Raw genomic sequence first — 27794 nt, 5'->3', positions numbered from 1 at the left:
CCCTCCATAGCAAGACAAACTTAACGCCTTAGAAACAAATTTGCAATCTATCACATTTATGTTGCCCTTAACCTATGACCAAGCCACCATACCATTATCTGCACTGGGGTGTCACTTGTTTGAACTGACAGCAGAGCCTTCAGGGACAGGTGTGCTGTGTACCTTAAAGACTGACTTCAGGGACCATGGGACAAAAGCATCAAGCATGACAGGGGACATTACCAAAGCTACTAGAGCCAGAAGACAGAACCACCCCCACCCCCACCTCCCCGACCGGACTCATGCACACACGACCTCTGCCTTGGATAGCTCTGGCTTCTGAATTCATTACACTTTCCAATCACCCAATACCATCAGACAAAAGGCTGAGCTGGCAAGTAATACTCATAAACAAAGGCTGCTTGCAGAAGGCCCTGGTCAAATACCTTTCCTGGGACGAGAAAGATCAGGGAATTTCTGATTGTGCTCTGCTATACCTCCTGAGTGATTTAGGAAACTTAGTTTCTCTAGGTGATAGTTTCATCATTCATAATGCAGTGGCCATGAAAGTATCTACTCTCCTGTACAGCATGAGCATTAAGTTTCCCCAAACTCATGAATACCACTCATCTGACCACCTGAACTATAGACACCCCAATGAGAAGATGAGTCATCTCTGGAAACTGGATGTGGAGCTGCTGGGGTTATGGCTGAGATTCAAGGTCAAAACACAGGCAGGGGTAGGGCCTCTAAGCCTTGGAAAGCCCCATAGGAGGAGTCCAAATCAAGGAGACTGCTTCTGATGTTAAGCTGATGGTTAATGCTGCCTTTGAAGACAGGATGAATAAAGCCTCAGGCCCCAGACATCTGTGCCTGCTAAGATGATTCTAAGAGCATGGAGGCACTCCTGAAAATTTCAGCCAGTGAGTATGTTCCCAGACCACCTGCCCTATAGCTAAATGTCACTCATAATTCAAAGGGTCCCTGAAAATTTTGGAAGTGTAGAATATAATCAATGACTGGTATTTAATAATGAAGACAAAATACTCTAGGAGGTTACAAGAGATTTTTCTCTTAAAGGCATTAATAAAACTAGAGAACGAATATAAAATGTGTCTTAGGTGAGTTCTCTTGATGGCGTATTTTTTTTCCTGATACATAGTAAGGATCCTTGGGGCTGGGGAGATGGCTCAGTGGTAAACAGCACTGGCTGCTCTTCTAGAGGACCCAGGTTCTATTCCCAGCACCCACATAGCACCTAATAACTGCCAGTAACTACTGTGCCAGGGGATCCAAAACCCTCTCCTGGCCTCCACAGCTATGACACCATGTGTTGCAAAGATGTAGATACACGCAAAACACCAATCCACATTAGACAAACCTTCAGCAGTAAAGTCTGCACCGGAGCTGGGGGTATAGCTTGGTTGGCAGAGTTCTCACTTGGCATGCATAGTGCCCTAGGTTCAATCCTCAAAGCTGTATTTGCTTGGAAATGCATGCCTGTATTCCTAGCACTTGCGAGATGGAGATGAGAGGGTCAGAAGCTCAGAAAGGAAGGGAGGGATGGAGGGAGGGACAGACGGATGGACGGACAGATGGAAGGTATCTTGTTTAAAATGAGCAAATAAATTCAAAACAGCTTGATAGCCTTCTGCTCCCAAACCAGATGATTACTGTGGGGACAAATTATTTCAGGCCTTCTTCTCTCTGTGTCCTCTAAGGCAGGAGCCTCCCACATACCCAGGAGGGTCCACAGCCCTTCTGTGGACATAAGGACCCAGCCATGTGGTCCACCAGGGTCTCAAAGGGCTTAAATAGGGCTCAGGCTTAAATAGGGCTCAGGTTCTAAGCTTGGATCATCCTCCTGCTGTGAAAGTCACAGCCAATTCTACTCTAGTATTATCATTCTTTCTCATTGGTGAACAATGTCTTTAACTCTTTTCCTGGCAAGTATCTAACTCAAAATTATTGTATATTTTTCCTTTAATCATTCAGTTCTTCTTCAAGTAGTTATTGAATACCAGATGAATGCCTAAATTCTGGTGATGATGCCCAAAATGAACGTGGTCCCCACCTAACAGACATGACTGTCTCAAGACAAATATGAAATTAAAATTTAATCCACATCTTTACATTTCAAGGGTACTGGTCAAAACTATCATCACAATAGCCGTGGTCATTACTCCAGGACTATGTGCTATAGCAGAGGATGCTCCATGGTCATTACTCCAGGACTATGTGCTATAGCAGAGGATGCTCCATGGTCATTACTCCAGGACTATGTGCTATAGCAGAGGATGCTCCATGGTCATTACTCTAGGACTATGTGCTATAGCAGAGGATGCTCCATGGTCATTACTCTAGGACTATGTGATATAGCAGAGGATGCTCCATGGTCATTACTCTAGGACTATGTGCCATAGCAGAGGATGCTCCATGGTCATTACTCTAGGATTATGTGCTATAGCAGAGGATGGGCTAGATGCTCTCTTATGGACCAATCACTTCACAGAGCCTCACACCTTACAGAGAGAACTGTGACCCAATTCACAGAAATGGAGATACCAGGAGTTCAAGAGGCCAGGACACAAGCCCTGGCCCTCACTGCTGAAAGAAACAAGCCAGGAATTTCTGTCCTAAAAAGACTTCTCAACTGTAACTGTCTACCTCATCCAGGATGTGAACTGGCACACAGCAGATGGGAAACCTCCTTTTTACTTCCACATAACTAAGAAGCATTTTAACAAGCTGTTCCCAGGTCCTTGTTCCTTTCGGCCTCTGTTTCAGAAAATACTGCTCCAAGGCTGTCGTGACCTCCCAACTATCCCTGCTATCCACTGGGACGAGATGACAAAAGACTTTAAATCTACAACAATAGAATAAAATTAAAATGTCATGGTGATTGGATATTCTTAGCCACCTGAAACCTTTGCAGAGGATGGACGGATTATGAACACATTGATATTCATGACATAATCACTTTCAAACAAGTCGAAACAAAGGTTAATTTGATTTTGAATGTCTTTAGCCACACAGAAAATTAAAGTTTCAGTCAAACACACCATTTAGTTACACAGTGAAGTTCTTAAAATTACCTCCAAATATTTTTTATGTTGCACATAAGAATTGTTAATTCTAAAATAAAAGTATTTATAAGGATCTGTGTACGATCTAATCAAGTAATTTTTCCTGGAACTTTCCCTTTTGGGATTGTAAAATAGCAAGCTTATGTCTATTTGTGGGATGAAAAATAACATCGAAAAGAGTATATTCTCAAATATTGTTTCCCTCAAGCATAATGCTATGTCTAAAGAAGTTGCTAGAATTCCTAATGGAATGTACACAGACCTTAAAGAAAAATAATTGCTATCATTTCTATGCACACGCATGCACGCGCAAACACGCGCGCACACACACACAAAATCACAATCTTACATACTTAATTATAGATCACAGAAGAAAATCAAACTAGTCCCAGCCCTTCTCTACTGGGACAACAATAAAGTCTAAAAGGACACAGAACTTGCCCAAAGTCACATAGTTAATAAACAAAACACCATGGCCTTTGTTTGATAATGCAAAGACTCCAAGTCACAAAATTGCTTTTTTTTTTCTTTCATTAATGGCTACAGAATAAAAAAGGCCGCTATAGTCTACACCTCCAATGTTTGTAGTTATTTTATTTTACCAGGGACATGAAACATGTCAGGGGACTTTCTGTAATGGGCAGACTGGCAGCTTTGAAAAGAACTGTCAGAGGATACTCGGGCTGGAAGTACACTTTCTAGACAACATGAAAATGCAGACAGGACCTCAAAATATGCGTGTTTGGGTATAAAACACCCATCCAATGAGACTGGCCATCTGTCTCTGAGTACCGGGGTGGAAGGGACTGCAGGCCACACGCTATAGTGCTGAGCACGGTGCTGGGAGCCTGCCTGCCTGGCATCAGAAGCCTGGGTTGCAGCAGCACATCTCTCCGGCAATTATTTTCCCTTCCAGTTTTAAAGTGTTCTCTCTCTAAGCCCATAATTCTTTACCACAGTAACCTGAAAAGTACACATTAACTATAATACCTATTAAATGCAAGTCAGTTACTGCACTCATAATTATAGTTACCTATTTGTAACTGCATATTAAGTGATAGGTAAAGAGCATTTGCATGAGGAAAATGAATAAATTCATGTATTTTCCACAAATAACAATAAAGGCCAAAGGCTTCATTAAAAGGTTGCCACTGCCGGGCGGTGGTGGCACACGCCTTTAATCCCAGCACTCGGGAGGCAGAGCCAGGCGGATCTCTGTGAGTTCGAGGCCAGCCTGGGCTACCAAGTGAGTCCCAGGAAAGGCGCAAAGCTACACAGAGAAACCCTGTCTCGAAAAACCAAAAAAAAAAAAAAAAAAAAAAAGGTTGCCACCAATATACAAGAGTACGAGAACATGTTTCAACCTTACAGTCTCTGATAAATAGTATTCATTTCAAGAAAGAATCAGCTCTCTCTAATGGAAAAAGACGACAACTTACTTCATCACCCACAAACAGTTCACAGCTCCGAGGCAGCCACGGCTTGCAGTGGTGGCATTCCACTGAGAGTGGCAACTGAGGCTGGCATATGTGGGCATCTGATTAGTCTGCAGGTCCCACTCTTACAGAGCTTATGTTTTTGCTGGGCGAGACAGAAAAGGAACAATGAAAATACTATCAGGTGGCTCCATGAGATGAAGTGAGACCGGACCATTCCAGAAAGGTCTTTCTGAATCATTTGAAAGCTCTTTCACATAATCCATGGAAAGTGCCATCTTAAATTTATTTCCCTGTAAGATCTGCCTAGTGCAAATGAAGATCCATGTTATAACATTGGTTCTATGAAGCAACATAGCTTATTAGTCTTTGGAATCAGAGTAGGGTGTGAATTCTGGCTCCTCCCACTGGCTCCTCCCACTGAGTTTGCATAACTTTGGTCCTGTCAATCTGCAGTTTCTCCCTCTGTGAATTAGGGCTCCTGACAGTACCTGTCTCATGGGACTGCAGAGAAATGAATGACTGAAATAAAGTCTGTGAAATATGTACAATATTGCCTGTACATGAGGTTTCTGCTAATGTTGTCCATCATTCTTAACATAGCTGCTGTACTCTATTAGTATTAGCCAAAAAAGAAAACTATTCTGAAATTGTTAGTCATAAAAAATGTTTAATTTTAGCAAAGCAGGGTTATCTACCATGCTCTAAGTCGGGTATACGATGGCACCCTGAACTATAAACCGAGTGGGAATGGGGTATGAATTAGTCCACCTGTGTAGAGATGCTTGCCTTACCCACAGATTCTACCGGGGTTGGACATTTTCCTCTGAATTGTCTACTTCCTGGATTAGTAACAGAGCTAAGATTTACTTTAGGGCAGATGGGCTGGCTCGGAGGGTAAAGCATTTTCTGTGCAAACCTGACCACCTGAGTTGGACCCTCAGAATCAATAGTGGAAACAGAAAGTTGACTCTCACAAATGGTTGTCTGCCTTACACACACATGCTGTAGCACAGCCTACCTACCCTTACACTCCCAACCTTACAAAAATAATCATAATAAATAATTTGTTACTATTACTTTGAAAATTCAATAGCTATTGACAAATCTCGAGACCACAAATGAGCAACTGGAGGCACTCACATAACCGCCTAAGGACTTTCTGGTGAACTATACTGAGACAGTGTCTGGGGTCGGCCGGGCCCTCTGCTTTCAGCCTTCCTAATGAGAGAGAGACAGTGAGGTTTCTGGAAAGCTGCTATGAGATTCTGACTTGTGATTAGCAGAACTATGGTCTATTTTTCTCACATGATTAGAGAAAGCCCCCATTATTCCCTTCCTGAACTGGCTGATATCTAAAACATGATAAACACATCATGAAAAAAAAATACAGTTGAAACAAAAGCATTTGCTTATTTGGACATTTAATAAACTTTACGTTGGTGATGTTCGTTTGTTTAAATTATACTTAAAATAAGTGTGTCTTAAACCAACATTTATGTGAAATAAACATCACAGGGTTGAGGAGGCCGAGAAAAAACATGGGATAAAGGATTACAAAGGAAGCGATGGCCTTCGTAAGAGGGACAGCATTTCCTGCAGAACACAACTTAGCCGTAACCTCTGTTATCCATGAACAAAAGCACACAGGATCATGACACACAGAAGAATGCTGTAGCAGGAAAGAAGTGAACAGTGGGGGTCTGCTGGGTTGTTCATTCTTGACGCTTTGGCAACAGAAGAGCCAATGTTTATGAATCGATAAGCAGCAAAGAAAGATGTCTGAGTGTCACTAATAGAGAGTCGGTCCACAGATTTAAATGAAAGGTAGACCCGGAAAGGACAAGCAATACCTTCGCCTTCCCTTCAGGCTGCAAAATCAAATGGCACTTCAAACAAAACCAGGCCAGAGGTCACTGCTTGAAAAGGTGCACTTTGTGTTCTTAAGCTTATTCATATTAGCACTTCCATCCATCGAGATTTAGAACAGACGCTAGTGCAGGCACCATAGAACTACAGAAATTATAAGCTTTTGATAGACAATGTTTACATCTCAAGAGCCCGCAACAAGAAGACATTTTGTCTTTCTTTGAGATGGAAGATAGTCTTTGTAGTTCTTCTGGAACAAAGAAGTCAGTATTCTCCTACCAGTTATAAGGCCGTATGGAATGTAGAAGACTCATCATGGGAGGGCTGCCCGGTTATGCAGGGCTTATCATTCTTGTCTCATCTCTTTAACAACTCTCCTATCACAAATGTAATTGATTCAATACAATTTGAGTTTTGAGGGGACACGTACTACATGAAGAAATTATCCTAAGTTACAATAAGGAAATACATAAAAATCAAACATTAATGTAATCACAACGTCTAGTGAGCAACAAAAACACTAAATGTGTAAAGAGGGAAAAATGTGAATGAATAAAAGAAAAAAATCATTCAGAATAAATAACACAGACAGTGGAATTAGCACAGAAGGGATTTAAAGTGTCTACAGTAGATATAGCCAAAGATTTAAAAGAAAATAGATGGGAGATTTCAGTAAAGAAGTGGAAATAAAACTAAAAAAAGATTTTACAAAATTCTTATAATGGAAAGCAATTGGAACTAAATACTCCTCTGACAAGTTTAACGGCAGAATGGAGAGGACATAGAGTTAACAAATGTGACTTAACCACAGGTGGGAAACAGCCTCAAAAAGCCACGAGGATAATATCAAACATTTCTTCTAAGTTCTAGAAGGAACCAAAAAGAGAGTGGATCAGGTGAAATTCTAAAGAAACCTATTTTAAAATTAGTCATAATATTGAGAATCATAGCAAACATCTTAAAAAAATACAGGTGAAGAAAATACCAAACTAAGAGCATCCTTGACATATGGCACTGTGTCATACACTGAAAATCAAAAGCGGTAGTCAAACAAATGACAAAATGCATACAAAGGAACAAGATGCAGATGCTAGTCAGGGTCCCATCAGCATTAGCATCACTCACAAGAGAACAGAATACTGTTTTAAAGAGCTCTAGGAGAGCTGGAGCTGTCAACTGGACTCACACCCACTAAGATCATCCTTCAAAATGAAGGTGAGAGAAGACAGTGTTAGAAAAGCAAAAGTTAAGCTGTCACTGGCAGACCTACATTGAAAAAAAAAGAAAAGAAAAGAGGTTTTCAAGTTAAGAGAAGTGGAAACTAAGATGTAGAGGAAGAAAGGAGAAATGGCAGGGACAGCAAACAAGGGTGTTAAAATTGTGTGTTAAAAATGGATTGCAAAAAAACAAGTCAATGAAATGATCCCTAATGATGTTCTGCTGTACTCATAGATTGGTGCCTAGCCCAACTGTCATCAGAGAGGCTTCACCCAGCAACTGATGCAAACAGATGCCGAGACCCACAGCCAAACATCAGGTGGAACTCAGGGAATCCTGAGGAAGAGGAAGAAGAAGGATGTTAGTACCCAGTGGGGTCAAGGGCACCACAAGAAAACCCACAGAATCAACTAACCTGGGCTCATAGGGGCTCACAGAGACAGAACCGACAACCAAGGAGCCTGCATGGGAGTGACCAAGGCCCTCTGCATATATGTTACAGTTGTCTAACCTGGTCTTCTGAGACTCCTAACAGTGAGAGCAGAGGATGTCTCTCACACTGTTGCCTGCTTTGGGGACCTGTTCCTTTTACTGGATTGCTCATCTAGCCTTAATAGCAAAGGAGGAGCCTAATGTCCCTGTAATTCGATATACAATGGCTGGTTGATATCCACAGGAGGCCTGCCTCTATCTGAGGAAAAACAGGGGAGAAGGAGAGGATGAGTGGGGAGGAAGTGTGAGGAGGGACTGGGAAGAGAGGAGGGAGAGGAAACTTTGGTTGGGATGTAAAAACAAAAAAATAAATAAGCAAACAAAAAATGGATTGTTATCTTCACTTCTTTTTTTCCAATTGGAGGACATGAGTCTTTTTTATTTTTTTTCATTTTTCTTTATTGAGAAATTTTCTGTATCTTCACTTCTTATATTAAGTTCTTAAGCAGTCAGTAGTTTTTAAAAAAAAACAATAAACAAACCCCACAGGGTTGGGTATGGTGAACACCTATAATGCCAGCACTTAAGAGGTGGACGGCAGGAAGGTCATGAGTTCCAGGTCAACCTATGATACATGGTATGATCCTGTCTCGACCCATAAATAAAGCAAAGTAAAACAAACACAAAACAAAACCAGTATTTTCTTATGGGCTCATAACACATGGAAATAAAATGCACTGGTGCTTCCACAGTGAACAGTGGTAGGTAAAATTATGTTGTTATAGAGGTTTTCATCTCAGGGAAGTGGTGCTTTGCATTCCAAATTAACTCTAGACATACTCTACACTTAAGGAGTGTACTGTAATCCCCGGAGCAACAACTGAAAGTTTTATTAAGGGAGATTAAAAACCAAAAGATAAATTGAATGGTACCCTAAAATATATTCAATTACTAAGTCAAGAAAAACAGTAGATGCAAATAAAATCACATCAACTATTTTATCAAACACAGGTGTACTAAATTATCTGACTATAATTCAAAGGTTTCCAGACTGAAAAGAGAGCAAAACACAACTCCATGATGGAGGGGTCCCTGTGAAATGTAACACGCCAGTTACAGTATAGAAAAGGATGGGACACTAAAGAGTCAGTACCCTATATATAAGACCTGGAACACTGATAGAAGTGGAGTGTTTCCTAATGGCAGAAGACTCAACTCACAGGAAGATACACTACTTTTTAAATGTGCAATAAGAGAGCTTCCAGATTCACGAACAGGAAGGAGTCCCCCAGCACTGATGGTATCCACAAGGATACCCGAACATGGGACTCCACAGGTCAAAGGAGGCTTTCATTAGAAAGTAGTTCAAACTGAAAAATAATGAAAATACAATACATGAAAATGGAGACGGAATGCAGGAGTGGCTCCATTCCAGGGGAAATTTCTAACAGCCAATATTTCTATTAGGAAAGAAGAAGAAATTAAAGCCACACTGTGGGTAACTCCCAGGCTTTGTGTTTGAGGAAGGAACCTAGATCTCCAAATTATATTATTGTTCACCTTTTATAAAGCCTAAGAACACACAAAATTATTCTATGATGTCTTAAGTTAGAGAAGTGGTTTCCCATGGAGGGAGAAGGGAAAGGAACACGAAGAAGGCGGAGGAAGTGCCCCTGATCAAGTCTACCTCACCAGGTTTCATGACCTTTTACTTGCTCAGCACCCAGAGTTCACAGGACCCAAAGTAGCATTCTGGGCTGTGGGGGTGGTTCTGAGGATTTGGCATTTGTCACGTGGTGGTGAGGATATGAGTCTGCATATAAAGAACCCATAAAAAGCTGGGCACAGCAATGCTTGTCTGTAACCCCCAAACACCTACCTCAAGATGGAAGAATCCCAGAACCTCACCAGTCAGCGAGCCTGCAGTACACAGCAGAAAAAAAAACAAAGACAGACCCTGTCTGTCTCAAACACCTGAGGTTGTCCCCTGACCTCACACATAACAGCACACATACACACAGCGGCACATACAACAGACACATAGAGATTTTTTAAAATGTGTTTGTCCAGTTGTAATCAAATAGTTTATGTAATTTGCTGTCAGTAAAGGCTGACACACTGGCTTTTTGTCACCTGTTACGCTAGGATCCTTCTATGTGAGCTAAGCACAACATCTGGGATATGACAGGTGCTCAATGACCCATGGTGAAGGAGAATAAACGAATGAATAAATCCAAAGAACAACCAAACCTCCCCTTGCTGAACTCACATTGTAAGTCAGCTGGCCAGCTCCTGCCCACATTACACTGGCCACCTATCAAGGTGCTTCCTTACTAGTCAGGACTCTCCTGCAGGGTGAGGGCCACCTCTTACTTTGTCACATTCCCTTTACATCAACCAGGATTTAATGCAAACTGAGTTCTGAATATGTCTTAAGCAACAACTGGACACTTATGTGAATAAGATTCCAAGGGTAGAAAGTAATAAGGGTGTTAAGGAGAAAAAGAGCAATTGTCATTACTATAGTGGTCAAAAGACAATGTTAGAATATATTTTATTATGTTATTAGTTATCGGCCTTTTCTTTGCAATCTGGGAATCCAGACGTCCTCCATTCTGTGAAGCAGGATGGAAGCTCCCATTGGTCAAGGGCTGGGTTCTGTAAGGTAGGAACCAGGCTGCTTTCCTGTAAAGATTAAAGCAGTCGGGATTTATTGTGCTCACCTGCAGAGGCCAGAATCTTGGATTTTCAGGGACAAACTGGTCTGCTTTAGGATATATCTGTGTCATTAAAGCTTCACTTTAACTGTGTAGCATTTAGCTTGAGTAACTCCATTTTGGTTTGAGCCTGGGGTAGGGACTTAGTCCAAAACAGTGGTTACCTGTAATTGTTGTAAAAAAGAACTCTGAGGTAGAAAGATTATTTTCTAGAATGGAGATAAAGCAAATTTGGTTTTGCATTTATAGAGATGCAAGTGTTATTGTGTTTAGAAAGATTGCTTCTAATTGTGGTTTTAAACCTAGAATCTCGGCTTACTACAAACTCACCACCTCAGGAGACTTGTTCTGAGGTCTCCTCACATCATGGGAGGTTGCCTTGTCATGCACCATAACAACACCTCGTTTTTTCCTGTCATGCACCATGATTAAAATCTAATAATTGTTTATGTTGTCATGTCTTGGCCTTTGTCTTTCTCACAAAGTGGTGAGTCCCATAAGAACAAAGACAGCGACTGTCAATCTAGCTTATGGCCGTGCCCCACAGCACAGTGATACACAGGCAGCCACTGGCAACTTGGTGGATGTCAGCATCTATGAGAGGGATGAGCCCTTAGATATATCAGCTGGTTATTACAACTACATCCTTTACAAATAAGCAGAGAATCCACAGGTGAAAACCCTTGAGCATATCCCAGTCCAGCTGGAATTAGGACGATAGAACCTACCGACTCCAAGCCCAAGCTACAGGCTCCCAACCCAAGATGTCTCCATTTGAACAAGCTCAAGTTCCAACCACGGCTGCATCTTTCCCTTACAGATGACCATCAGCAGCTGGAGGCACAGGCAATCACCGTGACTGCTAAATAACTAATTAGCACAAAGCTCAAAGTCACAGCATTGGCCTTGCTCCAAGTTATAAGGCACCAAATCAAGAGTGTGTGTGTGCATAAGGGGCACGGGAAACAACTGAGAAATGGCCGTAATAGTAAGATGTTCATACTTAGAAATCCCTTGGAAATTATGTACCTAACACTCCTATGATGAATGAATCCTAACCATGAAATGCCAAATGTACAATCCCAGAAAGCTGACATCTAGCTATGACCGAGCCAAGCTGATCAAAAGAAAAAAACAAAAAGCCTAACATCAAGTTTGATGAGGAAAGGATGGATTTATTTTAATGCAGTGTGAAAATCCCTTCACTCTTCTCTACATTCTATAGGTGTGACCTCTATTTTTCTCCTTCCCTGCACAAAAGCCACCTGGCTGCCTCTATGACAAATGTTCTTTCTTTCTGGCCTTGGGTCTTCTTTATTCCTCCAGCTGCACCTTATCCCATGACCATGCACACCCCAGCAAGAAGTAGTACACAGCACACCAAAATGGCAAGGAATGAACTCGGGGTGCCAAGAGGGTGGCTATTTTCTCCATTCGGGATGTACTGCTGCCAACCCCTTCCTTTGCTCCCCTTCATGACCCACAATGCTCCCCTTCATGACCCGCAGTGCTCCCCAGGGCAGGAGCCTCAAGGCCCAGCAGGGATGTTCTATCTTAATGGGGATGTGGGAAAGTCCTCCTCATGCTTTCTTCCTGGTGCCTCTTTCCCCAGTGGGTGGTGGTAGCATGTCTAAAGTAACTGCTGGACTTCTAGGCTGCCCTCTCTTTCCTCTTAGACAAAGTCTCCATGGGAACAGCAGGAGCAAGCAGGCTGGGGAAGCAGATTCAAGTACTACCCACAGCCATTCTCCCTCAGGGATTCCCATACACCATAGCCTCTTGGCTCCCATTTTGAAATCAGGCCTCTGTGTTCGCAAGACAGGTACTTGCAGTAGGGTGAGGAGCAGAAGGGCACTTGGAGGACACTCTACAGCAGCCCAGCTTAGTCTCTTTCCAACCTCACACCTAGAAGCCCTCTGACTGTCACTGGGCATTTTCCCTCTTATTACTTACCAAACAACAAAGAAAACTTATTATAGAAAACTTTGTAATAGAAAAAGCTTCTGCAGGATTCACAATTCAAAATCACATTTTCCCCCTCCATGCACCAGTTCTGTGCAATTGGCACTTATTTGAGACAGCTTTCAGAGAAAATATGTTTGTGGTTCAAAGATAAGCAGGTTTTTAGTAAACTGTCAGACAGCTTTTTTTCCCCTTCTCCTTCACTGCCAAGGGAAAAACTTCCAAAAGAATGGGGGTGGGGGGCAGAGAGACAGGAGGGGGAGTGAGAGGGGCAGAATAAAGGAAGGGAGGGAAGAGACATTCTGCCTGAGTTTATTTGGTATTTAGATCAATTTTTCTGGGAAGGTATCAGTGTATCAGTAGGCTGGGTGGCTGAGGCTGGGGCCTTCTACCCTTCCTCCATGAATAAGGAGGTTTTATCATCACAATGATGAGAACGATCACAGCAAAATATGTGCCATAATTAACATGAAACTTGGTTTGTGGAAATCTTTGTTTTCCCCATAATTACCAATCTTTTGACAAAAGCCATATATTAACGTACAACATAAAATTTTGTAAAGGGAATATGTCATGTTCAAAGAGCCTCTGTACATCTGTTTGTTACCCATTGCTATTAATAGAGACTTGGGGAGATAAAGACTAAACCAAGAGAAGGGCAATCTAGAACCCATAGGCAACCATAAATAGGAACAAGACAAAGGGCAAAACTTGTGTCCATAGGAAAGTTACCCAGCCCACACAAGCCAGACCATTCTGCCTCCTACAGGGAGCTGTGCGTTTTCAATTGTTCTCACAGACAACTGTCTGTATTTTTGCTTCATGCCTCGACATAATTTTTAAGTGCTAACAATATAGTGCCACAGTTAGGGTCCTTAGACAGGGCTCTAAGATGCCAAGGCCACAGCTCAGAGGGAAACAGTTAAACCTCCAGAAAGACTGTGAGAAGAATTTAAAGGGCAAACAGAACCCTGATAATAAAGATAATTTGAGAGAGGTTAGCTCTTAATGATTCTACCAACATTTTTTTTTTTACACTTTTACAGTTTGGAATGAGGCACAGATACAAAGTCACTATCTCAAATGAGTCCAGGGGTATAAATATCATCTCTTTTCTCTTAGGGGGATAAAGAAACTCAGAACTCTGAAATTTGAAATTCCTCAGTTTAGGAAATGTCACAAAACCAAAACCAGTTATTTTTTTCTATATGAAAACAGACGTCTCTCTGCATTAGAGGTACAGGGTCCTTCCTGGCGTAACTACACGGTGAGTAGATACTCTAAGAGATCTTGTTTTCTGTTTTTTGTATTTTTTTTTTATAAAAACAATGCTCTGGCAGGGTCACAGAGAGGTCAGCAGTGCCCAGATTAACAATTGATCAGCTCTAATGGAGCATCAGAGCAATAAACTCTAAGGCAGTGCTCAGGTCTGCTCCCTCGTAATAGCCACGGGCTGACACCCGACTGTTAGCAGACTTAATAGCGTCAGAGTTTCAGCGGCTTTGAAGCCTTCATCTGGGCAGACAGATGCTCTGGGTGCATCCATGCTATCAAAGGCCTCCCTTTTACAGCTTTCCACCAAAGAGCACTAGGTTTGCTCTGACCCTGAGATTTCAGTGAGGTTCGAGGGCTGGATAGCCAATGGCATTCCTTAATACCAAGAGATTATTGCAACATCTTCTCCTGTTCAGGCGACAGTGGTACCCTCTGTTAGTTTTTCTGTTCACATACAGAAAAGGTGAAGGATGAGGACATACAGAAGAACCTCTCAGAGAACAAAAGCGAGAGGCTAGTTTTCTTGGTGTCTGGTTTGTGTTTCGAGAGATCTCCGCTCTTCCTTTGTGTTCACAGTACCACACTTGACCAGAAGAGTCGGTGTGCCTCTCCAGAATTGTATTTTACAGCTGTAATAGGAACCTAGAACAGTCTGGGAAGGTAACAATAGCTTCAAACACTAGGAAAAAGTACCCCTCCCATAGCATCTCCCCGAATGCCCCCAAGTGCTTACCACTGCTAAAGAATGTATAATCCCTGCTAGCAATCATGCTGACCCCTCCCCTGCACCATCCCACCTCTGCTTCAATGAGGACAGACTTCAGAATAAAACTGACTGTAAACGTCAGAGACAGGCATGCCAGATTTTCCCAAACAGCTCTGATTTCCCATCTTTCTTACTCTCCTGCGAACCCACCCCTTCCTGCTAGACTCGTGAATCCAAATCTCACTCCAGGAAAAAGCAGAACCACGGCAAAGGGGTCACACAAAACCCAGACACACCAACAGTAACACAGTATTACTATCTGATACACAGCCTGCATTCAAATCTCTCTAGCTCAACACCCAGTTCTGAATCACACATTCATTCTATTGCCCTGGGTCCTCAATCTCTACTAACTTGGAAAAACAAAACAAAACCCCCAAACAAAGAACAACTCAAGGTTTTCTTTCTTGAACTTGCCCTTTTTAAAGAGAAGCCTGGAAAGTAATTCTGCAGCATACTCCAGTCTACAGTTATCTGGTGGCGTAGCTTTCATTTTGGATAACATGTGACCTGACTCACTAGAGAGTCACTCATCACATGACTGGTGATGGACTCTGTCCAGATTGTCACATCTGGAACAGGCTTCTAGATAATACAGGTGCACTTTCTCCAGCATCGCTGAATAATTTGTAGAGGAATCCTTTGACACTGTTAGGACCTTGCTCTCTCTCTCAAGGCTTGTCCACCATTTTAGCATCCATTGAAGATCCTTGCCTCAAGCGATCATTCTTTAAGTTTTGATCTCTATTATTTCCTCTTTATGTATTAGTTAACTTTTACCATAAGAGACTTTTCTTCATTCTTAAAATGTATCTACCTACACACCTGTTCATTTATTCGACTATACCAATGAATTCTTATTTTACTTTGTTTTGAAAAACAATGTATTATAATTAGTTCTTTATTTTGAGGGTAGGGCTGGGGGTCACATAAATACCATAGTGTGTATGTGGAGGTCAGAGGACAACCTGAAGGAATTGATTCTGTCCTTCTACCACATGGGGTCTGGAGATCGAACTCAAGTCACCAGGCTTGGTGGCATCACCTTTACCCACTGAGCCATGGCAGTGGCCCTGGATGCTTATTTTAATGGCTATACACAGATTTGAATTGATCTGAGGTTCTGTCATTTCCAACTGAAACTCAAAAGGAAGGCAGGAGCACTTCACTGGCCGTACACTCACCAGGCTTTTGCCGTCTTTACACTCAGGAATGTGCCTCCTGGTGCTTTCTTTAAATCCCTCCAGCCTACTCTAGGACATCCAGTCCTCTGAAGTCAGGGCTGGTTGCAGACAGGAGTGGCCAGTCCATGGCCTCTAGATCTTCAGAAAGCCACCATTTAGAGATGGCTATAGAAGACAAGGTGCTTGTTGCTACACTCACAGTTCCTCTTGCTAGACCCTTCTCTGGCAATTTTCCTCAGAAAACTGTGCCAACCTCCCATTCTTTTCCCAATATTGGCAACTGTCCCTACCACTTCTCCACACTGCCCCCTGGAGTTTCCTACGCTTGTACATTTCTGCTCGCTTTTTATGTTTTGTGCTGTACCTAACAGATACGCCCAGCTCATGCCCTTGATATTTTCTGCTGGCCCCTCGAGAACTATGGCCTTCTCCTACCAGCTCAATGACTCAGGAGTCTCAGCACCAACAGCTACAGTCGTCAACGTGGGACAAGAAGAAAGCAGGGTCAACCTGTAGGGGTTTGTCTGCCCTGTGGTCTACTTTGGCCTGCTCACTGTGAATAACGGTACTGCTCTGTCAGATAGCCTTGCCCTGTAGCCATCCCCTCTGGGGTCTGGAACTCTCTTCTTCCTACAGCTTCCTCAGGCCTGAAGTGCACTGTGGGTTTCTCTTAACCTTGACCGTCATTTGCAAATATCCCTTCTGTCACGTCTCATCAGTTTCCCCAATAGTGTAGCCATGGGAAAGGGACACAGACCAAAGCTGCTTTAGAAATACCATTTTGGGCACTTTAAGATTTGTGTTTCTCTTTATCTTTCCCATATAAATAAAAATACTGCAAAATAAACACTATTTCCTGATTGTGAACACACTCCACTCAAAGAGCAGACCTAAGCATGAAGACTTCTTTCGTTTTGTTCTGTTGTGTTTGCAGTGAAGAGAAGGCCCGAAACTCAAGTGACAAGTCAGATAAGTACCTTCAAGGGACCCAAAAGGTGTTTTTTTTTCCCCTGCTTACTTGTTGTCTTTGCTAATGTATTTATATTATATGAAGACCCTAATCGTTTTCAGTCTGCCATGATTGTGAGTTCTACTACAATAAATTTCTTAAATAGATATTCCAATCTCAAGTATATGAATGACTTAACATTTAAGCATAAGACTCTTGTCTTTAACAACTAATTCAAGGTCAAATACATCACAATATTGCTTCCAGTCACTTATAATCCAAACTCCAGCCTGGGAAACACAATTTTAGATATCCATCATTTTATCATTTTACCATTGAGAACCCCAAGAATTACTATTAATTTACTGATATAACTCATATCAGGAATTTTTCACAGAAATCTGGTATACATGTGTGAGTGTGTGACATCATCTACCATAACTGCCATTGGTGGAACAAGATTGAGGATTACTACCCTCACCCAACAAGAAAGAGGCACATCCATGCCAACTTGGGACCACCCTCTTAAAGCACTTCTCTTCAGTCACTGAAACAGACCTACAACTTAACTCAAAACATAGTCAGTTACCTGTAAGTCAGCATCAAATTCATGCTTTAGGTGTGCTTCTTCTGCAGCCTCCACAAGCCTCTAGAAGACAGAAGGCAATAATCAGAATCAGGACCATGACCTAGACTCCACGCACACTATGAAAAGACTAGGGTAATTTCCCATCTGAAAAGGTTGGGTCACCTCATTGGTACACATAGCGGCTTCTATGAAATTTTAGTTTCTGCCTTCATCATCCAACTATATCTCCTAAAATAAATATTTATTGTAGTGTTCACCCATGAACGCATGCATGCATTCAGAATCTGGCTTTTGATTCTCAATGAAGATTCAAAATTTATCTAGAAATGGTATAACTTAGGTTCAAAGGTCCTTACTCAAGATTTATTGAGTGTCTCTGAACCCAATTCTCATCGATTTAGGGTTTTCTCTACTGGTTTAGGAAAGAATTCTTATTTTAATTCCCTTAATCATTGAATTCCAATTCTTTCTGCTTCAATTCTGATACATCATTACCAAGAGATAGTTATTATATGCCAATGCTATTTTGATAATATGCATCTCATTAAGACAATTATTGAAATTAAATTAATACTCAAACCCCACAAAACCACAACATGTACCCTTTTTGGTAAACTAGCCACATTCATCACCACATTTTTAAGGTAGGTGGCTAGAACCCAGGGCCTTACACATAGCAGGCAAGCAGAGTATCACCGGCACACATTTATTGCCCTTGTTCTTAAGAGATGAGGTTTCATTTTGTAGCCTTGACTGGCCTAGAACTCACAATCATCTGGCCTCTACCTTCCAAATTCTGGGATTATATGTACCACCATATTTGTCTCATATTCACATTCTTATGAAAACAATTTCATGACATCTCTTTTTACACAAAGAAAACTAGTCAACTATCAAAATCATTTTCCCTTAACTTGAGGATGCAAACAGTAAGATATCTTCTATGAAAATACAGGCTAGAGAACATTACAGAAAATTCTCTTTTTTTGAAATAATATTTCACTGATATGTCATGGAAAGAAATCTAAAGCCAGTCATTACTGGTTTTCCCATGGTTCCCTCTGCTGCTTTGGCTCACTTGCTTTGACCTTGTTGCAGCTTGCTTTTTACCACTGTGATAAACTCCATGATCAAAAGCAACATGGGAAGGAGAGTTTATTTCATCTCATAGCTTACAATCCACCATGAAGGGAAATCAGGACAGGAACTCAAGGCAGGGACCTGAAAGCAGAAATTCAAGCAGAAGCCACGGGATTCATGATTTGCTTAGCATGGCTTGCACAATTTACTTTTTTATACCACCCAGGACTAGAGGTAGTTCTGCCCATAGTGGGCTGCACCCTCCCACATCAATCATTTACTACAAAAATGCCCCATAAACTTGCCTATAGGCAGTCTGATACAAGCAATCCCTCAATTAAGTTTCCCTCTTCCCAAAAGACTTTAACTTGTATATAGTTGACAAAAAAAAAATTAATCAGCACAGACATGATAAAAACCCGAGTTTAATAGGCCAAGTTTGAAAAGTTACATTTGTGTTGATCTTAAGTTGTCACAAGTCAACAGCCAGACATGTCATGATTAATTGGATGTGGACATGAAGAGGCTGAAGAGTACAGGGTAACTTTGGCAATGGCAGAGATTACCAAAGTCTTGTTTCTCCATAGGCCATGAAGAGAGAGGCCAGCTTTCCACAGAAAAGAATCTAGGGGGGTCATACATTGTATTTTCCAGGCTCCCTTCAGTCAGTCACCAGGGACGTCTGCTCTGAGCAGGCAGAAACAGAGCCTGGTAGAACATGGTAGAACCAGAGTCAGAATACCTGCTCTTTACTCTGTCCCAGAAGCTAAACTACCTTCACTGTGACATTCTGGGGAAGCCCCTGTCTTGCTCTGGGTTTCAGATTCCTCCTCTAAAATACATGAGTAGGTGACCATACAGTAGTAGTTCTCAACACCTAGTGCCCACCTTGGCAACAATGGTCTCACCTAGGAACTTGCTAGAATTGAAAAATCCAAGGTCCTCCCCAGAACCCACCCAAACAGAAGCTCTGGGCAGGCTAGTGATATGTTTGGTCAGGGGCTATCTCTGGGTGTCACTGCTGTTGCTGGAATCTGGGTACCACAGGCTGAGAACAGTACTCACTTCACCTTCTGCCTCTCCTAGGGGACCTTGAGTAATTACCCATGAAATGTCCAAAACTTCCTGGGTCTCGTTCATCTTTCTGGGTACATATGTATTTTTACTTTAAGACATGAAAATTTTTACCGAAGAGAGACATAAGTAGTGAGAAACAGAAAATGAAGAAAGAATAAGAAGATCCTGGGCACATTGGCCCGAGGCTTGGTTGGACCATAGTCTTCCCAGAACCCACCCAGCCAGTGTATCTTGTCAGCCTCTGGGATCACAGTGTGCAATCTGTAAATGTGTCTTCATGCACTGTGACAGATGAGTGACAAGGAGGAGAAGAAAGCTATGTCTACGAGAGCTTATCCTCTTAATCTTTGTAACAGGTTTAGAACGGCTAAGCATGTATCATGAAATCAGTTCCATCTAGAGATTTATATGTAAATATTATGCAAGACTTAACACTTACATTATCAAAACTACTCATGCATTTTGAGCACTTGTTTACTTAAATATCTTTTTAATGGTGTTTAGTGGTGTCTAAGGACACTGAGAACCCAGGGGGGGGAAAAATCAGTGAAATTTTTAAATGATAAAAAAATGACAAAATAAAACTTCACAATAACTGTGATGGTAATACAGAAATGAGCAAAGAATTGGAATAGAATAAAACAATGAAGTAGTTTAGGACTGACAAATAAGAAAATAAGATGGAAATGTACAAGTTGAAAGAATACATGAATAATATGTCATATATAACATTTGATCTACATAAGAATGAATGCATCTGTATGTACAAGTGTATTATACACATGCATCCCATATACACATTAATTCCTATGTGACATAACATGGCGGGTACATATTTCATGTCTAATACATTCTGTTCATGTATGCATGTGTGTGTATGTGTGACACGTATGTTACACATAGCTTATAGTGTTCATATAGAGTATAACATGAAATGTATTTCAGCAGTAAACACTGCAATTGAATGTACAGGAGGTTATACCCTGTAAACTACTGGATTCTGCTACATCACTGCTGAGAAGAGCCAGAACACTCCTTCTGTGCTGACAGGAGAGAGGGCATGAGAATCAAATTCTTCTGGTCAAAATTTTCCAGTTAAACCGCTGCATGCCACTAAAAAACTTAATCCTCAGAGATACTTCCCCATCACTGTCTCTGAAGAAGTTTAGGAAATACGACACAAGAGAAGAGGGTCAACCGGCAGCCGCCCTTCACTCGTCTCAAGGCAAGTGATTTAGGACAGGGCCTGGAATGGAAGGATGTTCCTGCCGCACAGCCAGATGCAGGGCTATCCCAGCCTGCCTGCTGCAGCTAATGAAGCAGACCTGCATTTTCTGGGGAAATGCAGGAGAAGCAGCCTGCAAGAACAGGCTCTGGTGCTGTTCGCAGGACTCACAAGAACCAGCATCTTGAAAACTACAGGCCTCAGAGGAAGAACAAAGGACATGCGACCCTTCCTATATGAAATGGTACTTACGGAGGGCATCATGTGCCAATTAGTTTACTAACATTGAGTCTGAGGGAAAGAAGTTCTTACTGTTAATAAAATAAAAATAAATGAATCTTCACCTAACAAAGTTGAGACCATTCGACTTCGAGTTCTGGTATGTGGCCATGGAGGGCCATAGTCTGCAGCATCTCTCTTCTGAGCAAATATCCTTATCACCCAAGTCAAATGAGATGAGTTTTAAAAAGTAAGTTTGATTATCACTTACAGGCAAGAAAAAAAATCTATTAAATTTGCTAATATTCTTATGTAAGGAACGGCCACAGAGCCTGGGGAGAGCAGCTTCTCTATTATATCTATTAGAAAGGCAGTGTACTTTTAATAATAATAAGTTAATTTTCTCTTATGTGAATTCCCCCTTTGAATTGGCGGATGGGATTATAGAATTGAATGTGGTTTTTAATTAAAATTGAATACTGGAAGTTTTAAAAAGGCTTTGAAGGCTCCAGCCTAAGCTTTTTGGTAAAGAGAAACAGAAGCGGTGGCCACAACTTTCCATTTCCCTCCTTAGGGCCAAAGCATCTCTTTGCGCTATAAAAACGGTAACCATATAGAAGAATCTGCTCGCCGGGACCCAGACAAAGCACCTAGCGGCTAAAAGACAGTAGTAATTCCTGAAGCGAGCCTCCTTGCACTACTTTTTATATTTCTACATAACTCTTCCATTTTAGTGAAACAAATACAAACAAGAGCCATCTTTATAAATAAGAAATGCCAGAGGCCACGGGCCGGGGACAGTATTTATGGCCTCAATGAAAGCGAGGCTGCCAAGGGGACAATGGGGACGTTAAAGCATTTTTAAAGCATTTCGTTGACCGCCACATCTCACTTCTTGTGACAAGGACCACGGGTGTACATCTCTACAGCACCGCAGGACGCACAGTCTCTCATTTCCTCTCCAAACACTTAAATCAAAGCCAGAGGTAAAGACATCACAGAGGCCACACTGTCCATGGCGGTCCAGAAGGCGGGGCAGACAAGCACAGTAAAAACTGGATTAGAAGAAAATGGTTTTTGTGGTGGTTGTTGTTGCTCTAATTTTTTTTTCTTTTGTCCCTGGTTATTTTGGCTTAACAAGGGATGGAAAGAAAGCATAGGATGTCCTGTGAGAGACGGGAAAGGTAATGGAACCTGAATTCTAACTCCAAAGGAACTCGCTACGGGCTCCCGCTGATGGAACCAGCAGGAACGAATTGTATACACATGAAAAAAATAAATGTTCATGAAAATCCCCAGAGCTGGGGAGAGACAATTACAGATGAAAACCCTTAAAGCAAAACAATCATATAAAAACCATATGGAACAAGCAAAGAACTATTTTTATTCCCCCTGTTAAAGTGAAGCGCCCTGTGCTGTAAAAGCTGCTATAATGTAATGTTTGATTTTAACAAAGATTTCAAAACAGTTCATGTACTTAGTGGGTTTTGTTTAACATTGTGCAATGATACACTTCATACTTACATGAAGGTTCTAATGCCATGTAAAAAAATGAAATTCTTCCTCAAATACGGTTGGAATTCAACTACAGTGACTTGAATGAAAAATCTATAATCATTAGCCTGGATTTGGGCTGCAGTGATGACTGGTACAGAGTCAGCCCATGAGTTGCCATTAACACTGAGGTCAGGTACTACTTGTCTAATCTGTCATATCAACAGAAGCTAAATTTACAGGGGGGTGGGGAACACAGAATCATCAAGGAATGGCAGCAATTACAGTCACCACTGTATCTAGAATGGCACGGATCATTTTCTTCTTCCCCTAGATTCTGTGGGGTTTGTTTTAGGTGCTAGAGTTGAAAGATTTACAGCTTTTGTGTAACAGTGTGTACTCAGAACCAACACTACCAGCAATGCGTGACATGGGAGGGCTTTGAACATGACATGGGAATGGCTCATAGTTTGAGAACTACAGAGTTTCTCACAGTTGTGTACTTAAAAGCCAATAGATCCTAGAAATAAAATGACATATCTCTATCCTCCTTAGGGGCTGTTAGAACATCGGAAGTCCTTTCCAGGAACCCAATACAAAGAGATTGGTTTATCCTGGGATGCAGGAAACACTTCTCTCTTATATCAAGAGGCATCATCCATTTAAGAATCATTGCAGAGGCTGGGGAGACCATTCAGTGGGTAAGATCCCTTGCTCTGCAAGCCTGGGGACCTGAGTTGAAATCCTCAGCACTCACATAAAAACCCAGGAATGTCTGTGCATACATATAATCCCAGCATTAGGAAGCAGAGGCAGGCAGACCATATGAGGTCACTGTCTGACCAGCATAGCCTAAACAGTGAGCTTCTAGCTCAGTGAGAGACCCGGACTCAAGGATATCAGGCAGAGAGTGATACGGAAAGACACGGATGGCTATGCTCCGGCCTCCGAATGAGCACAAACCGGGGTCAATGCCTGAACACTCATTTGCATGAACCAAACACGAACATCACATATGACACACAACATACCACGCACATGCACACGCTTGCATGTACTCACACACATACATACACACACACACACACACACACACACACACACACACACACACACACAGACCATTACATTGAAAGATGTTAAGTAAAACATTCAAATTTACATTTTCATTCCTGCTGGTGCCGAAATCCTTTCTCCTATGGTCTCGAGAGTCACTTCCTAGCTCTCTGGAACAGAGTAGGTTAATTGAGGCTGCTTCCATAATTAACAAAACCAGGATTATCTCCATAGTGGGGTCTGGGACCACCAGCAGCCTCAGAAACATTGAGAGGTGATCACAGAAGGGGCACAAGGAGAAGTGGCTGTTTACAGACCAAAGGCCAACAATGCTACCAGGAAGGGAAGGACAGGAGCCAGAAACAGCAGGATTCAAGCTGTGCTCTTGAGAAACGGAAGCATCCAGAAGAAAGGTGGATACTGAGGCAATGCCTAAGATGACGGGAGTTTGGGGGTAAGACAGTATTTTGGAAACACACGTTAGTCAAAACCCAAACAAAAATCACATCCTTGGCTAAACAACAAAGTGAAGAATCTAGAAAGATTAACAAAGACAAGGAGCAGAAGCAGTCCAGGGCATCAGTGCTTCCCACCACCAGGCTGTGGCCACAGTTGAAATCATATCTAACAATATTCTAACAATATTCCGTAATCTTCATTGATACGAATGTTTTTACTTTTCAATTCCAATAGAAGTGGCAAGGAGAAATCACCAACTATCAAGAAGATCGCTCTTTGGGAAAAAAAAAGAAAAAACCAGCTTTTAAGAAGGCTTCATTATTTCTTTTTGTTCCTGTAGAAGAAATAAGCTTTGTTGCACACGAATGAACATTTTGTATGAAATGACCTTCTGCCTGAAAGCCGCAGATCTTGTTTGTGCTCTACAAACGGCAAACATTTCAAAGTGGATTATGAAAGCTCTTCTGTAAGGTTTCCAGGGGAAGTAGGTACCAGAACAATGGCCAGACACACCTCTGCAGTGCACCGCATGGAGTGATCCTCTCTGCCATCACACTTCCCCTTCCCTGTCTCCTTCATACTGTGGAAGGCTGGTGGGGTGGGGGCCTTTTACAGGACACAATAAGCCCAGAGTTTCTATCAGGAGACAGGATCGCAATCAATAGCAAATTATCTTTGTTTCCACAGGAGGTACCTGTTATCAACTTGAGGCTGATTAAATTAATAACCTGTTATCAACATGGCCAATTTCCAAACTAAGACCATTTCATTCAACATGTCAGGCTGCTTTTGCCGAAGCGTGGCATTTGCTAAGCTGTGAAAGATGGGGGCAGTCAAACTGTGCTCAAAGGGCTACCCAGGAACCAAGGGGGCCTGGGGGAGGTGGGAAGGAAGGGCAGTATTAAGTACCAGTCCAAGACACTCCAAAGGATTCAGTATTTTAAAGAATGACTTTCTACTTCTATGAACCCCTGGGAACGTCTTCGGCTTGATTATCAACATCAAGGCTATTTAGATGGAAAACCAGACAAATCCACTCTGGACTCTTTGAAGGAGATGGCTGTGGCATTTCCTTTGTGGAAAATGAACTCTGTGTGTATGTGTGTGGTCAGGGTGCATGTGTATGGTCTATGTGTACACGTATATGAGGGCATAGGAACCTGTATATGTACGTGCAGAAACCAGAGGAGAATGCTGTGTTCCCTGCCCTATCACTCTCCATCCTATCCTTTTGAGATTGAACCTCACACTGAACCTAGAGCTAGGCTAGTGACCTGTAAACTCCAGTGATCTTCCTCTCTCCAATCCTCATAGATCTGGGGTTCAGGTATACATGTGTCACATCCAATATACTAGAACTCTCTGGACCTTCCCAAGGGGGTAGGCAAGGATAGACAAGAGAATGATCTGAAGAATAGACATTTGTTTTCCACAATGAGAAGAAAATGTCTTTTCCTGTGACCTGCTATTGGTGAATAACATCCTGTTACACTCTTCATTATAGCCCTCCCTAGGCTTCCTTGGGGGTGATGACTAGGACCCCCCCAAGAGCAGAGCATTGAAGCTAGTGCCCAACCAATAAGGGAAAAGGGAGCATCTGTCCCAAGATCAGGTAAGTCATGGTCAAGGTAAGAAGATGCAGGTACAGTTTATAAACGAGTATTTCTTAAGAACCAATCAGTTAACCAGAACCTCATCAATCACTGAGTGGGACCTTAAGAAACAGATTTTGGCAACTTCTGGCACATCTTTAAAAACAGGCTTCTAATTCCAAGGGCAAGGTGCTAAATCCCAGGCTTCCCTTCTCATGAGCTGCTTGGTTTTGGATGCATCTGCATGCATGGTTTTGAGTTTCTGCTACCTTCTCTGATATGCTGGAGCAAGACCATGTGTGCACTACACGGTGGTGTGGGTGTGTGAACATGATGGGGATGTGCACGCAGAATACTCTTAAATGATTCCACACAGGCACAAGATGCTATGAAGACAGGTTCAGAAGAGACAAGATTTCCCAGCAGAAAACAGCTTGACTAGAACAAGGAAGCTTCACAGCGTCTGCACCTCCCACGGTTGGCTCTCACACAGACAGAACTTGGAGGAGGGCCTCAAGTTCACAGTTACACGGAGGTTATGTGAAAGTTAATTCTGCTGCCAGGGAAAGGACTCCAAACCTCCTGTTCAAAGACACAAGGCTCTGCACCTGCTCCTTCTGTGCTGCGTTGAAGAGCCCTCCACTCCCTTTTTCAGCTTCACTGGGGAAATCTGTGATCAGTGAGGCTGAAAATGGAATAGATTGAAAGGTCTGACTGATAGCCTCCCAATGACAGGGACATGGGGATTAAGCTGTTGGACAAAGCAAGCCCCTTTGATGGATGCACCCCTGAGAGGTTGCATAGGCCAGCACGTGCAGCAGGCAGCCCCTAGCCACCAGATCCACCCAGGGTTAGGAAGTCAGCATGTTCTTTCACCCACAACAATATCTATGATCACCCAGACGTTGCCTTCTCAAGGTGGATTGAATTAAATCTGAGACAAGGGAAAAGCTGTTCAAAATCCCCCCTTTGCGTTCTCCTTCCACCCTCATCCAAATGTTTACAAGAGCAATTTCAGTTTGTGGAGGGAAACATGTTGTATTGACCTCGAAAGCTGGCCTTGGGGTCACAAAATGTGACTTTGAATCTAGGCTCCAGCAGTGCAGTGATGTGACAGCATGCTTATGTTAACTCTTGCTGCTGCTGTTGTTACTATGACAATGAAGATAGTGATGGTGATGGTGATGGTAGTGATTGACGATGATGATGATGATGATGATGATGATGATGATGATGATGGCAAATGATGCTAGGCTCTGAAGATGATGGCACCTTCATAGTGACATCAGAAGAGGAAGCACAGCCAGTAGGATGTGAACAGGAGGGCCACACAGTGTGCTAACAGCTGACCAACACAGAGCTTTACACTTCCTGATCTATGTACCAAGCTGCCCTAAGAGCTCCAGGCAAGGACTCCAGGTAAGTCTCACCACTGTCCCCTGAAGGAAAACACCTAGATTGTCTCAAGTTCACACACAGGGTAGACCAAGTGCAGAGAGGTTGCAGTTCCTCAGGGCATGGCTCATGGTGCAGGATGTGTCTTCAAAGATGTGATGGTGAGCCAGAATAAAAGGACCAGGGGAACTGATGGGCAGTGGCCAAGGATCCCTACATCCCTACATCTGCTGGGCTGTGGGGTGGGAGTCAGTCAGGAGGGGGAGTCAGTGGGAAGCAAGAGAGCAAGAGAGTTCTGAGGAGCAACGACAATGGGTGGGGCTGAAGGTGCATGTGGCTGGTCCTGGTCACTTTTCTTATGACTATGACAAAAGATGTTAAAGAAGGACAGGTGGGCCCTGGCTCTCAGCTGGGGGTACAGGTCATCATGGCTTAGGAGGCATGGCAGTAGAAACGTGAGGCATCCACAGGCAGGGAACAGAGAAAGATGACTGTGGCTACTCAGCTGGGCTTCCTCCTTTTTCCCATTCTTAATCATTCATGGAGTTCAGCACATGACCTGGTACCAACCACATTCACCCTAGGTCTCCCCTCCTCAGCTAAGCATCTTTAGAAATGCCCTCAAAGACATACACCCAAAGGTATATCTTCCAGGGGACTCCAAATCCAGCCATGTAGACTGCCACTGCTCTGCACAGTAGGAGGTGTCACTGGGCCTAAACCCAAATGATGAGA

The 27794-nt window shown here is 42.5% G+C and overlaps 1 protein-coding gene across 2 annotated transcripts in view; it reads right to left on the bottom strand.

The window, feature by feature from the left end:
* Cacna2d3 (calcium voltage-gated channel auxiliary subunit alpha2delta 3) overlaps nucleotides 1-27794 on the bottom strand; it is an 844638-nt gene that overhangs the window by 552716 nt on the left and 264128 nt on the right. For both annotated transcript variants that reach the window (XM_052733778.1, XM_052733779.1), the window contains exon 4: nucleotides 17463-17522. In XM_052733778.1, coding sequence (XP_052589738.1) covers nucleotides 17463-17522 — 60 coding nt within the window. The remainder of the gene's footprint in view (nucleotides 1-17462; nucleotides 17523-27794) is intronic.

Source organism: Peromyscus californicus, unplaced genomic scaffold (genome assembly GCF_007827085.1).
Source record: "Peromyscus californicus insignis strain IS unplaced genomic scaffold, ASM782708v3 Scaffold_12__1_contigs__length_115047231, whole genome shotgun sequence".
NCBI classification, from domain to species: Eukaryota; Metazoa; Chordata; class Mammalia; order Rodentia; family Cricetidae; genus Peromyscus; species Peromyscus californicus.
Note: the sequence above shows the minus strand (reverse complement) of the source record. Positions and strands in the feature narration are given on the sequence as shown.